The sequence below is a fragment of the Saccostrea echinata genome, unplaced genomic scaffold (genome assembly GCF_033153115.1).
Source record: "Saccostrea echinata isolate AGI-Se365-2 ecotype Australia unplaced genomic scaffold, CSIRO_AGI_Sech_v1 ptg000097l, whole genome shotgun sequence".
NCBI lineage: Eukaryota > Metazoa > Mollusca > Bivalvia > Ostreida > Ostreidae > Saccostrea > Saccostrea echinata.
In genome coordinates, this window is record NW_026889846.1 from 62559 (window position 1) to 77576 (window position 15018).

A 15018-nucleotide genomic window follows, 5' to 3' on the forward strand; every position below is an offset into this window, starting at 1 on the left:
AAGATATATAACAGATAAGAATTAAGTAATCATAACTGTCTGGAAGTTCAACTACAATTATAATCAATCAAAAACCAAAAATACATGTAAACTAGGACTAAATATATCATTTTAATAATAAACCTAAGACAATTACATGTTCTCCATAGCTACTTTACACTTGATAATAACAGCAACAAAAAAGTTCTAACAAAAAGCTATAACAAATAAGTCATAACAAGTCAATGTCCCTCCAGGGCTTCTGTACAATATAGATTGTTTTTAACCAATTAAATTCCTCGACACAAGGAGAAAATAAATTTTTGGGAAAAAATCGTCAAAAATAGTTTATACTCTAAAAAGTATTGAGCCTGATTTAGTAGGGAATATCCATTGAAAACGAAGACTAGTAGGTAAAGCTACATTTCATTTTAATTAGTTTAAGTGTAAATGAAAAGTGTATTTTGACTCATTACGTACAGCATTTAGATTAAAAATATTTTTATCATTTTGAAAGACTAGCTTTACATACAAATAATTTAGGTGTTATTTTTTTTAATTAGGGGATCAACAATGAACATATTTGATCTTTAAAAAAATAAATACAATATATGATCGATAACAAGTTTCTCTAAGAAGTGTAGTATAAGTATTTGCGTATTATACTTGTATTTTTGTACTTACATTCGTACATATATACGAATGTTACTTTCTTTTCCATGCTACTGCCAATTAAAGCAAAATATTAAACGAGACATAAAATAATATTGGGTAAATACGGAAGAAAAGATGACTTTTGTTTAAGACAAACTACATGCATATGTTCCTAAAGGGAAACATGTTTGAAGCTTTTTTGTCACAAGGTCAAACATATTGAAATGTATGAAGGCTTTCAACTCCTATTATAACTTCCTTCATAAAAGGAAGACTGCAATGAAAATTTTGACTGTAATGAAGTATGTTTTAGCTTTATTTTACGGTCCAAAGGGTTGGTAAGCATATTTTCTGAAATTCTTAAAATAATGACAAATGTGAAATAAAATTAATATCATTTTATTTGTACAGACGCTGTCTCTGGATAAAGAAAAACAATTCAAATTTGTATTAATATTTGTGTACGTAATTCTTCCATTTTTGTTTTATTTAATACTATTTTTTTTTCTTTATAATGCTTATTGCAAAAGAAATTGATTAAAAGATTACAGGTTATATCTTTGAATTTGCTTTCATTTCTAACTAACCTTGACAAAAGTGTCACGTAAGCCTTTCTAATAAAGAGTGTCCTGCATCAATCTGTCTGTTTGTGCCTCTGTTGGTCGTCTTGCAAAAGCAATCCTGGGTAAGGGGGAATCAAGTTAATTCAAATTAAAAACACCACCTATCTTTAAAAAGATATACATACTAGTAATTAAAAATGATGAAAAGATTTAATTATTTTATAACTTTATGAAAGCTCGAACGAGCTCGGAAAATGAAATTTTTACCACTGTTAATGGAACAATTAAATAATATCTTTTATTCTTTCTACTGACAATTGCAAATAAAACTGCACATTGTCTTCCCTGAATTATAGGTGGCGCACAACACGTTTAAGTTCATGACTATTCGTACCTTCAATTTTAGAGAGTGTCAACGTAATTTCGACCTCGTAGACCTTGCTCGTTTGCTTCAATTTTTATAGATATAATGGCTGATTACGGATCGTGGGATCTACCCACACTTAGAAAAGAGCTACGGAAACGAAATGCTCGCATTTCCGGTCGCAAAAGAGAGTTGGTTGAAAGGTATACTTGCGAGCAGTTTCTTAGTCATAATTTTCTCTGTCGTACACAGAATCGTGATTAAGACGATATCGGTACCTGATATTCTTCGTAATTTCAATAAAAGTTTTCCAAAAGCATACTTTATGTAGATTTTAGTGAGTTTAATTATAATTTGTACTATCTACATTTTTTTTTTTAAAAATTCCAGTCAGTTTTTGACGTCAAATACATCTTAGATCATCTGTACAATGCGTATAATAATTTAAATTAAAAATGGCCTTGTTGTATACACGTAACATTACTGTGACCCGACTGCCTATCACCTAGCACAGGCCTCTGAATTTCTATCAATAAGCCTTTATATGATTGATTAGAGTTATATATATACTCCCTCTATATATAAATACATTAATTTATATACATTTATATATATGTTTATTCACCAATCATTTATATATAGAGGGGGTATATATATTACTCTAATCAATCATATAACGGCTTATTGATAGAAATTCAGAGGCCTGTGCACCTAGTAGGCCAGTTTCAGGCTTAGGGTAATGCTAAATGTCATGGTAATGCATTACTTGCCTAGTATATATATATATAGATAGATAGGCTTAGATAGATAGATAAATAGAAAAGGAGAGAGTATTATTGATGAGAAACCTCTCTGTTTAGACCATAAAAAATATTGCAGTAACTATAAAAATATGTAAAATTTTTTTTTTAAAAAACATGTAAGTTGTATCTGTAAATACATTCATGAGTCTTTCCCTTTCAACATATTTCAGACTTGAAGCATATGACAGAAATTCAAATTTTGGTTCTGCAGAAAGAGTAGAGAGAGAGTATTGTATGCAAGTGCCTGGTTATGAAAAGTTTAAAGATATCAACAAAGATACTCAGATAGTAGGAGTGAGAGAAGAGGCAGTGAAAGCATATCTAGAAAGAAGGAATAAAAGTGTAGATAGCAATGTGATGCACATATATGAGAGCAAGTTTCTAAAGTATGTGAGACTCTGTGCTGAAAATAACTTTTATTATGTGAAGGCAGAATGCAAGGCACAGATGAAGAAGAGTGTGTCGTATAAAGTGGATGTATGTGTTGATATGGATGGGTGCATCGTGGAAAGTCAGTGCGAGTGTGCTGTGGGCATGGGCCCAACTGCTGCATGTAAGCATGTATGTGTTGTGTTATTCAGTTTACAGATGTTTTGTAAAAGTGGAGACATTGTAACCGAGGAGACATGCACTCAGAACCTTCAAACTTTCCATCATACCAAAGTGTACAAAGGCAGTCCAATAAAGGCAAATGACTTGCCTTTAGCTGGTGAAGTGGATGTTAGTTATGATCCAAGACCAAGAGCATATCGCAATATGCCAGGATATCCAGATACCTTCAGAAACGTCTGGCTAAATCATCCCAACATTAGTGATTTAGCAGTCTCACAAATCTTCCCACTTGCCAACACAATTGGGTTAGAAAAAGACCATGACTATTTAAGTCATCCATTGTCATACATATGGTTACAAAACATGAATATAACAAATATTTCAGATGAGGATATTGTTAAGTTAGAAGAGCAAACACGCGGTCAAAGTAAAAGTGCTATCTGGCGAGATGAGAGACGAAAGAGAATTCATTCTTCCAACTTTGGCAGAATTTGCAAGGCTACTGACAAAACTGATTTTTTAAAGCTGGCTGAAAATTTAACAAAGCATATGCCAGAAATTCGTGTACCTGCTATTTTGCATGGTAGATGTTATGAGTCGGTGGCAATAAAAAAGTTTGAGGAAAAATTTAATGTTAAAACCTCAAAATGTGGAATATTTGTTTCAAAGTTGCATCCTTTTATAGCTTCTTCACCTGATGCCATCTTGGACCAAAGTACACTTATTGAAGTTAAATGCCCCTACCATGCAAAATAAAATAAAATATCAGAGGAGACTGTCACATATTTAAAAAATGTTGATGGATGTTTAGAGCTAGACAATACTCATGACTATTTCTATCAAATTCAAGGGCAACTTTTCTGTTCAAACAAAACATGCTGTTATTTAGTTGTTTACACACTGAAAGATCTTAAAGTTATCTCAATTCAAAGAGACCAAGCATTCATTGACAGAATGTTGCAGAAATTAATTTCATTTTTTGACACATACTTCAAGACTGCTGTTCTGAAGAACTTTTATTACCATGACCACAAAATGAACTAAAATTTAAGTTGTTAACAATGACATCTATGGACCTATAGGCACTGCCACACATGAACAGTTTTTTTTTTCTTTATATGTTGTAAATAGAAACTTACACTGGGTACATGTTCATACAGTTATAGTTATACTCTCTCTGTGTACATTGATCATGTACCTCAAAATCTATTCACATGGCTACGTAACTAGCTATGAGACTAAGTTGTACAAATACTTGCAACTAATTGAGAATTAATAAATAAATAAACAAACTGACAATCCATTGGTTAGATTAGGGTAACATTAAAGTAGTACATGTAAATGTATTATAATTTTTACCACCTTGTTATCAATAAAAGAAGTTCATTAGATTAGCATGTGAATTCTTTTTTCAACCAGACTGCACAAATTGAATATGTTTTGTCAAAGTATAAAAACTTTCCATTAAAAATGTTTTAACATATACCATGTCCTATCATAGTTATTGACTCTGTGAACCAACTTCAATTCATTCATTTTCATTGAAGACAAAATCATGCATGTTTGGGAACAATACATTTTTTGAAATTACAAAGTGTGAAACATACAAATAAAATTTCACTGGCTAATTTTGTCTCGGTTGTATTTAAGGGTGTTTTAAGAATTTTGTATGTCTTCCCTAACCCTATCAGCCGTTCAATATGAACTCTTTTGCTGGATATTTTGCGATCACGCAAAACTGTCTTTCCTGACATTCTGTTCTGTTTCTTAAAAAATGAAGGAATATTTACACTTACATCTTTAGGAGCAAACAAATCTTGGACATTGAATCCTTTGTCTGCCATAAGAGAATCGCCAGGTTCAAATAAGTCAGTACTTACCAAAGGACTCCGTTCAACAAGCTGTCTATCACTTGCAGACCCTCATAAGCAGAAGACACATATGAAATTAAACCCCCTGGAGTTGAGCCTACAAGTACTTTGACAGTGTTTCTATTTTTATATGTAGAGAAGGTTGCTTGTTGGGCAATGGGTGGTTTAGGTTTCTTTACAGGAATCTCAGTTCCATCAAGCAGAACTCGTGTGGAGGGGAACTTACTGTAAAAATCAGAGGGGGAGAAAAAGGAGACCAGGTCTTTGTCTGGCCAGAAATTCAGTTCCCTCCACTGTCTTGACATGAAATTGACCCAGGTAATCCAAATATTTTCAACAGTTGTTTGTGATATTGAAAATAGTCTACTTAATTCAAAATTGGGCTTATGTTGCCTCAACTTAATCAGTGTCAAAAAGAGCTGATTTTCAATTGACATATTTTGAACCTGATTATAAATATAATTGAGATGAAAGGCTGCTTCACCAAGACTATACAGTACATGTAAAAAGTCTGTGTAGGAACTCAACCCTGTATAAAACATGATGCCTTCATCATCATACATGAAATTTTCAATACACATGATTGGCGATTTTGCTGTTTGACATGACGAATCTACAAAAACAGGTGCAACAGGGGCACTTATCTCAATATCATTATCACTGAAGCAAGACTTTTCATCCTCAACTTCTACACTGTTGCCCACTTCATATACATTGCAAACATCTGAAACCATTTCTGTTTCCATTTCCGAATTTTCTCGGTCATCTTTCTCCAATTTGGCACGACGGGCAAGTACTCTCTTGCTCCTCTCATCAACACCATAACTCCACTTTGACTTGGTCCAAGGGAAGATGGAAGGGACTGCATCAGGTTTTCTCTGCCTTCTTAGTGGTTCAGTGCCTATCAAGTTATCAAAAATATTTTATTGTTTACTACATAATGAAAATGTTTTGGAGAAAAAAAAACATGATATATCAGGAGATGTTTAAAAATTTTAGTCCAAAATGTATAAAATCTAATAAAAGATATATGTATTATAAAGCTTATCGTATCCAGTGGTGACTTCCTAATCCACTTGTCAGGAACTTCCAAAAGAGCATGACTGCAGAATGACTCTATTTCCTCACCACATCTTGATGAATTATGACATAACAAAATAGCCATGAAATAGCAAACTTGGTATTTTTCAAAATATATTTCACAAGTTTGACCACTCCATTGCATATTTTGATAATATCAAACTGTTTAATATTAGGATACTGTGCTGGTAATGGAAAAGAAAAGCACTTGTCAACATGTAAAAATAAATGGAGATAATTCGTAATAAATCATGCAAATGTAAAAATGATAAACTGTTAATCATTGAAATTCTTTACGTCATATCAGCTGTTTCAGTGTCAACTATGAACATGTGTAACAGAAGTAAATATTATTGTATGTATATTTGCATTATATTTATAAAGGTTTACGTCTTATATATAAGCATCATCTCTATGGCCAAATTCTCTTTGATCTTTGTGCAGTCTTTGATTTTTCGCTGTATTAATATAGCAGATATAGATACAAGTAAAATTTTCATGTGTATCCGTCGCGTTATTACACAGCTGTTATGAACTATAAACAAATTATGTTGTAAGACAAAATATAATTAAGCAACTAAAAATGAAGCCAAATAATCTTACTAACCGTGCTGTGTTTCGGAGGTGAAGTCTTCCTCACGAAAGTGTTTGTGACACACAACACTGAATGGCTGTGGCGTCCAATGTTTATATGTAATATCCTCATCGTTTCGTCGAATGGCTCGAATCCAAAGCTTTCTTATCCTTTCTTCCTTTGGAAAGCTTAATCCTCCCCTGGTGGAACAACCAGGCACACAACAGCAAGTGGGCATTTGATATTTATTATGACTACTCTGATGTTATCGAAATCGAAGCGAAACCGGAAGTAACTATGAACCGAAACGTGTCGTGCGCCACCTATATCATCGTAAGGGGCAAGAACTGACAAATATTTGCAATTATTTACAGGTTTATACGCAGCTCTGTTAAGGCTGCATAAAGGGGGCGGGGCCTAATTCATACGGGAAAAGTTTACTGTGACATCACACAAATATAGCAATTCCTCACAATAACAGAAAATGAAATAATTTGCGAATCTAAACTGCATAAGAGTAATAAACTACATCAAAACTTACCACTGCATTCATTTTTGTCGCTAGTTAAATCCCACACAGCAAGATATAAACAAGTCACTGATCGCAATGCACTTGTCGACATGACGTCAGCATGGTAAAGTTTGACGCATTTTATGTGCAGTGAGAGGCGGATCAAGTAATTTTTTCAGAGTAAAAAAATGCATTTTATTATTAAACAGAATATTATTTGAAAATCTCAGGTAGACCATTAATACAAATCTGAAACGTTTGTTTAGTGCCATTATTTAAAAACTATCGAGAGAATGTATTGAATTAATTCTACCGTGTTTTTGTCTACAGGGTGTGCATGTTTCACGCCGAGGTGCCTCATTAAATCGCCTTTTCGCAAGGGCATACACTTAATAGATCTTGACCATTATTTGAATACACATAATGGACATATTCCTTAACTTGAAAAGTGCTGCTGCTTTCCTGAAATCGATAGCATAACTTAATAAATACATAAAATACTTGGTAAAGGTCACACATATTTCGACATTAGCAAGATTACTTGAAATTTAAACTAATAAAATGCGAATTCTATTTAAAGCAGCAGCACTTTCCATAAACTACAAGTTATGTAGAAACAATCTATTACTTTAATTTTTAATTTTAACAAGGGTATGCCCTTGCGATATTGAAATTTGTTTGTGACCTACATACAGTACACATTACATGCATTTATCACGTGACTATCAAATAACGTGACCAAACCAAATTCAGTACAGAGCCGGGTATACAATGTTATTTCAAAGAATGTTACAGTCATAAGATAATATAGTACCTTTACAAAATTAAAATTCATTTTAAAAAGGTATGCATTTATGCACATTTATATTCTATTGATTTCTTCGAAGTACGCCTTAACAGTGCTGCGTAAGATTTATAAGGTTTATGAGGTTTATTTGACTTTGTTCAAAATTCCGCAGTTAGTTTAGGAGCAGAAGTAGATATACCCCCTCCCCCTTCTCCTTTACACATACGCTCACCTACCACTTAACCTTCTTTTGTAAGAACTAGAAAAATATCAACTTTATTAATTGACTTTTTATTCTTTTCATGTTAGAAACTTTATTTGAATATTTGTTGATCTATGTAATAGATATTGTACCTCGAGTGCTCTGTTTCCATTTTCACCAAGGATAAAAGAAGCGAATATGTCAATTTTAATGACAATCAAATTAACAGACTGGCTATTTAAAACGCTGGTATTAAACCTCAATATACTCCAAATATAAATTGTTGAAATCATGGACTCTTATTTGAGAACTAAAATAAGGGGTTTCGTTTATTTACATATATATATATTCATTTGTCAAGGAGAAATGGTGACTTGGATGAGCAAAATGGTCATGGGTCACTTGTTTTAATAATAGTATGAACACTGCATATTTCTTATGAGTGTAAACGTATACATTTTGCGAAAATTTCACAATCGATATTCGTTAATTGCAATATAGGCATCGGTCATTTACATTTAAGTTGCTAAATTACTGGGTGTATGGCATCATGGTATTTTGTGCCAAAGAATCGTGTGAGGTCCCTCCTTCTCCCCTACCTTCAATCCCCATCTTCATCTCCAGAATCGTAGGACTTTTTGACTTCATTTTTAATATGAAGTATTTTTCTACGATATTTTTGTAATGTTTTCCGATCAAATAACTGGAAAATACTGTAAGTGTATAATATTTAGCTGTGTATCATTTTTAACGCCTTTGGTGGAAAACAACATCTGCTTAATCAAGTACAATGCTGATGTCATTTGTATGAAAACATATATTCAGAATCAAATCAACTCTAACCTCTGCAAATTATCGTACAAGCTTAAAATAGTACATTAACAGTATCCTAACAAGACTATTTGAAGTGAAGTATGCGGATAACGAGCAGTATTTAATCTCAAAAGTCCAATAAAATAAATTTGGAGCAAAGCAAACACGACCCTCAAAATTTAGCGGTGGGATCAGGTGCCATGGAGGGGTGAGCATCCCTTGCCGACCGATCACTACCGCCGTGTGCTCCTTGTCATGATCGGGAAAAAAAAAAACGGAAAAATCTGTAGACAGTTCAGCGTATCAGTAATGGCCTAACAATTAGTATGAAAAACATAAGTCAGCATTTGACTTAACGATAGGTTGTATGTGCTGACAAGGTCATTGTATCGACCGTAAAACTTGCAAAACTTCCAACGAGACTTTTGATATTCTTTTTTCATCAACTTGTTTGTCAGTATCTTGCCTCGTTTTAGAAATTTTTCATACGCAGAGCATGCTCTTGCGTATCGAATCAACTGAGAGACATATACCCCATATGTAGGTGATAAGGGTATATTGCTGCATAAGTAAGGGAAGTTGACGATTGAAAAGTTGAAGTCATCATTATCATAAAGCTTTGTTGTTAGGTTACCATTAACGTCTTTTTCTAGTAAAATATCTAAGTATGAAACAGATGTGTCAGAATCTGTGGTATCTTTTATTTCAAGCTCATTGGGATGTATGGAGTCGAAATATGAATGAAAATAATTATTGTTAATTGATAGTACGTCGTCGATATAACAAAATGGCGAGTTAAAGGCCATAGCAAGTGTTTCCTTCTTCTCATGTTGAAGTTTTTTTTTTACTAAATTCTGCTTCCTATGAATACAAAAATAGGTGTGCTAATAAGGGGGCGCAATTGGTACCCCTGGGATTCCAACAGATTGTTGGAATACTCGATCTCCAAAAACTACATAAATATTGTCAATCAGAAACTCAAGCATCTTTTTAATATCAACTTCATAGTACTTTTGTGTACAATCAGAATGTTTTTTTAACAAAATAATTTTGCAAATGACCATTGACAAGGTAAGTTTATTTACGAGTTCCATTTTTATTGAAAAAGCAGCTGTCTATGATGTCCAAAAGCCTGGACTTCAATTTATCGTGGTAAATGGTTGTATAAAGTGTTGAAAAGTCTTACGTTTTGATGTTATTGATTTTAGTAAGATTTTGTGATTTCAAATTTTCTAAAAAGTTCTTTGGAGTTTTTAAGCATCGGCATCTGATTTACACCACTTCTCAAATATACTGTTGTTAGTACTCCTGAAGTTTCTCCTTCATTACAGTAAATACTTTAGTGAGGAGTAAAGAAAAAGGCTTGGTAGAACATTTACTGGAGCCCGCTATGTATCTTTGTTTGTAAGGATTTTTATGAAGTTTAGGAATCCATCAAAGGTATGGTAATTCAAATTCAGTTTGATTGTTGGGAATATTAAAAATATCTAAAACGGACACATGATTTTGAAGAATTTCCTCCTCAGAAAGGGAGCTATGGGTGTAAGTTAGATTTCCACCTGCAGAATTAAATTCAAGTTCCTCTTAAATACAATTAAAATATTGAACCTTACAAACAAAGACTATGTTGTTACCAGCTTTGTCAGCTGGGGGAGTACATACTGATCGTGTATTCTATCTAATTCCTTTTTCACTTCTGAATTATAAAAGACAGAAGGATAAATAGTTTTCATACAGTCTCACAATCGCAGATTTCGAAATTTCAACTGAATTTTTAGATTCTACAGATACAGATTTATTCATGATCAGTCGGTATCTAAAGAATAATCACATTCATTCTTTTTTTTTTTTTTTTAATTTTTTTTTTTTAGACTTTTCATATAATATATATTTTGAATTACTCTTTGAAAAAAAATCAATGAAAAATTCCAATAGTTCCACCACATGAACATTGAACTCAGAATTTCATATTTACAACAATGGATTTGGATGGTTGGGTCATTCCAGTCTAAAAGTACTCATTTAAGTAAGAACATCAGTTATCGTCCCTACGGCTTGATCGCTAATATATGTAGGAGAGATTAATAAGTTGTATTGAAAATAATGAAAATTTAACTGTTATGTGTCTCTCTTAAATATCAGAGCCTTAATCTTTAATTAAAAAAAATCATTTCCACTTTTTTACAAGTGATGCTCGAGGTTACAAGACACCAAGGCGAAAGTTTCTTGCCGTAAACCACTAGCATGCTGAAATTCCCAAGCGTAAATCACAGTTACTTGTGGGGTATTCTTATGTGGGATTTTTGCATAATAATGAATGAAATGTGAAGATAACGTATAGTAATCATGCTCAAAAGTCCATTTAAACAATACAAATGATGAGTGGAGCAAGCAGGGCCCTCTTAAAACAGAGTTGGGATCAGGTACCATGGAGGAGTGAGCATCCCCTGTTGACCGGTAACGCCCACCTTGTGCTCTTTGTTATGATCAGGAAAATAATGAAAATTTAACTGTTGTGTGTCTCTCTTAAATATCAGAGCCTTAATCTTTAATTAAAAAAATCATTTCCACTTTTTTACAAGTGATGCTCGAGGTTACAAGACACCAAGGCGAAAGTTTCTTGCCGTAAACCACTAGCATGCTGAAATTCCCAAGCGTAAATCACAGTTACTTGTGGGGTATTCTTATGTGGGATTTTTGCATAATAATGAATGAAATGTGAAGATAACGTATAGTAATCATGCTCAAAAGTCCATTTAAACAATACAAATGATGAGTGGAGCAAGCAGGGCCCTCTTAAAACAGAGTTGGGATCAGGTACCATGGAGGAGTGAGCATCCCCTGTTGACCGGTAACGCCCACCTTGTGCTCTTTGTTATGATCAGGTAAACGGAAAATCCGTAGAGAATTCAGTGAGAAAATAATAACCTAACAATTTGTATGAAAAACGTCTGCCAACATTTGACTTCAATGTAACGATAGATTGTATTTGCAAATAAAGTCAATTATCGACCATAGAATTTGCTAAATGTTGATTTTAAATGATATTGTAAATATCCTTATATAATCAAATTATTTGACAGTAGCTTGCCTCGTTTTGAATATTGTTTGCACTAGAACATACTCTTGCATATCGAATCGGCTGGGAGACATAAAACCCATACATAATAGTATGTTATGCTTTTTCCTTCATAACACATGGTAATCATTAATTAAACAATATATTTTATACCTACTTTTGTTACTTCATTTTCCTTACATTGGTTTCAAAAGACAATCGGTGCCTTAACATATCAGACTCATAAACTTAGTTTCGAACATACGTGCTTGAGTCCTGCTACAATACGCTTTCGTTAAAAAATACCATGCTTTAGACGGATAAATAGTAATAATGCAAGAAATATTACCCGAAACTTGCGAAAAATATGTTATATGGATAAATCTATAGCTCTCTAGTATGTCTCTTTGATTTTTATTTCCTAGAGAGCTACAGTTCTGCAGTTATCATTTCTTATTCCGCTAAGCATTTAATTTACTGGGGAATGCTTCTTAATGAAAAGAGTGAAGATAACGATCACTGATCGATCTCATAAATCCTTAAACAAAACAAATTATGAACATGGCAAAAACATGGATCTCTGGAAATACCAGAGACTGGATCAGGTACATAGGAGGAGTAAGCATCCCCTGTCGACCAAGCCATGACCTCTCTGTATTGATCAGGTATTGATCAGTATTCAATAGTCATTATTAGTGTAAAAACAATGACCTGACAATTTTTATGAAACATGTTCATAGTACATGTATGACCTAACAATAGGTTGTATCTTAATTGTTAGTTGCCTGCCTTGGTTTAAAAATTGATCATACACAGCGCATGTCCTTGCACACCTGATAAGCCTGGAGACCTAAACTCTGTTTCTATGTGATTGTGGAATGTATTAAAGAAGGAAAAAAAAAGTTGGATTAAAGTTCCGTTTGTTACAAAGTTGTTGGTTGGTCCTTAATGTCTATACGAGTCAGAAAAAAAAGTTTTGTAAAATTTAGAACATCAATAACTCGCAAATTGCTTTTCAAGGCTGATATTTTGGAAATAATATTTTAACATGCAACTTACAAGGAATGTTTCCTTCTAGTATCATAAATGTTTTCTTAGAATTGAAATTTATTAAATAAATAGGTGAAGATAACGAACGGTGATCAATAAAAAAAATGTTATAAACAAAGCAAATCTATGATTAGGGCATTAAACACGGACCCCTGGAAATTCCAGAGATGGGACAAGCTAGGTGCCTAGGAGGAGTAAGCATTCCCTATTGACGGGTCACACTCGCCGTGAGCCCTATGTGTTAATTAGGTAGACGGAACATTCCGTAGTCAATTCAGTATAAAAACAAAGGTTTAACAATTGGTGTGAAACACGTAAGACTACACATATCCCAGTGGTAAGGCATTTGCTTGACCCAACAATGCATCTCTGTTTGTAAGGATTTTATGAAATTAAGGAATCCAGTAAAGGTAGGGTCACTTTAGTTGACTGGAATGGTAAAAATATGAAACATTGAAACGTGAAAATTGAATTTGAATTTCATACATGTAGCAGAATGACTATTTACATATACTTTTGTATTATTTGTTTTTTTTATTTACTTTAATTTGTAATTAGTTTACTTCAGTAAACTATAGTGAACTCTAGTGTTCTGTTATGGTATGTTTACATATGCATGTAAAGGCTTCTGTGAGAGCATTTTAACTCAAGTATTGTCAACTTCCCAAGACAATACACTTACTCTCTTTGCTCTTGATAAAGACTCACTTTTTTAAATACGTGGAACAAGAAGCCCATATGTCAATTTATGAATAAAAAAATAGCGAAAAAATTCTAATGGACATTTTCAATATACACAAATGAAATTAAAATAAAAAGAAGACAAGGTTTATTCCCTGACTCGTCAAAAACAACAGTAATTATGAAGTGAATAAGAGGGCCTCTAATGAGGTAAGGTATAGTTTATCTTACTGCCTGTATATACGTTAATAAGCAGAACTTTGAAATAGTTAAATATTTGTTTTACTACCACTTACATGACTATTTAAGGCTTTTTGTTTAAAAATTCATGAAATAACATGAGTCTTCTGCCTGATTGATTTAAAAAAAAAAATTATTAATTATTAATTATCAAGAAAAATGCGTAAGCTGGGTTGTGTTCTGATTCTCCTGCATTTAAATATTCTTTTTTAGATTTAAAAAAAGAATTTAATGATCCAAGCAAGACAATGATTTAAGAATTGATTATCTTTCATAAAAAAATTAATTATTTGTATATATATCTATTAATTTTGATCTACTCCAGGTCACTATGTATTGTTCAAGGACATTTGCCCCCTCTCCAACTTTTTGTTGCAATAGGGCGGAAAGTGTGCATTGTTATTGCATTAAAATTGTCAAAAACGTAGAGGAAGTTTCAGCAGTTTCCGGCTTGTCAACTGAATTGAGCCCCCCCCCCCCCCCCAAGGGGGAACCTTGAGTCATGGGTGGGCACTCAAATGAATTGACAAGCCACAAAAGATAAAATATTTGCTGCCAAACCTCGGAAACTCGAAAGAGGGTAGAATTTTGCTCTCTCTCTTTTTTTTTTTTTTTTTTTTTTGTAATTTTTAATGCAAAAACACGACACGCATTTAAAACTGATTTCAACAAAAAAGGGTATTATGACGTTTGACTGATATAAAATCTATTTAAATCAACGAAAATGCGACTTTTCAATCCGAGGGAAAATAATGTAATCAGCTAACATAGTTAAAACATAGTTAAAAATTGGGTATGATACAACTTATGCACCTTCTGCGATTCTGCAATGCAGTATAATTCTTTCTTTATTTTGATTGTTATTTCTCAGTTTTCAAAAATATTCCTATAAAAGATCAAATCTATTTCTGTGACAATTTTATGTTTTATAGAGTCTTCAGCATAACACAGAAAACACAGGAGAGAATCTGATTTTTTTAAATAAAAGCTTAAGTACCCTCTCTACACTGCATCCTATTTTCTGGGTACTTTTGTGTAATTAGACTGACCTACCATTTGACATACAAGTAGAATAAATTGTTATCTGAACTAAATCACATAATTTGAAATAAATCCAAGTATTCTAAACAATATATTAGACCAAGATAGAGTATTTGTAAACTTTATTTGCATGTATTTTATCCATTTGAGTAAGTGAAGGCAATTTTTCTTTTCTATTACTTCATTGTCTTTGAA

At 32.9% G+C, this 15018-nt stretch overlaps 1 protein-coding gene and 1 pseudogene across 4 annotated transcripts in view; one reads left to right on the top strand and one right to left on the bottom strand.

Annotated features, from left to right (window-relative positions):
- Nucleotides 1–303: 303 nt before the first annotated feature.
- The window catches only part of LOC133177189 (uncharacterized), a 32361-nt gene continuing 17646 nt past the window's right edge, over nucleotides 304–15018 (top strand). For 3 of the 4 annotated variants that reach the window (XM_061312271.1, XM_061312273.1, XM_061312275.1), the window contains exon 1: nucleotides 10144–10193. In XM_061312271.1, coding sequence (XP_061168255.1) covers nucleotides 10170–10193 — 24 coding nt within the window. In that variant the 5' untranslated portion in view covers nucleotides 10144–10169. Of the gene's footprint in view, nucleotides 393–10143; nucleotides 10194–15018 lie in introns of those variants that run through there. The other variant, XM_061312272.1, reaches the window with a different exon arrangement.
- Nucleotides 4427–6678, bottom strand: LOC133177197 (uncharacterized; annotated as a pseudogene).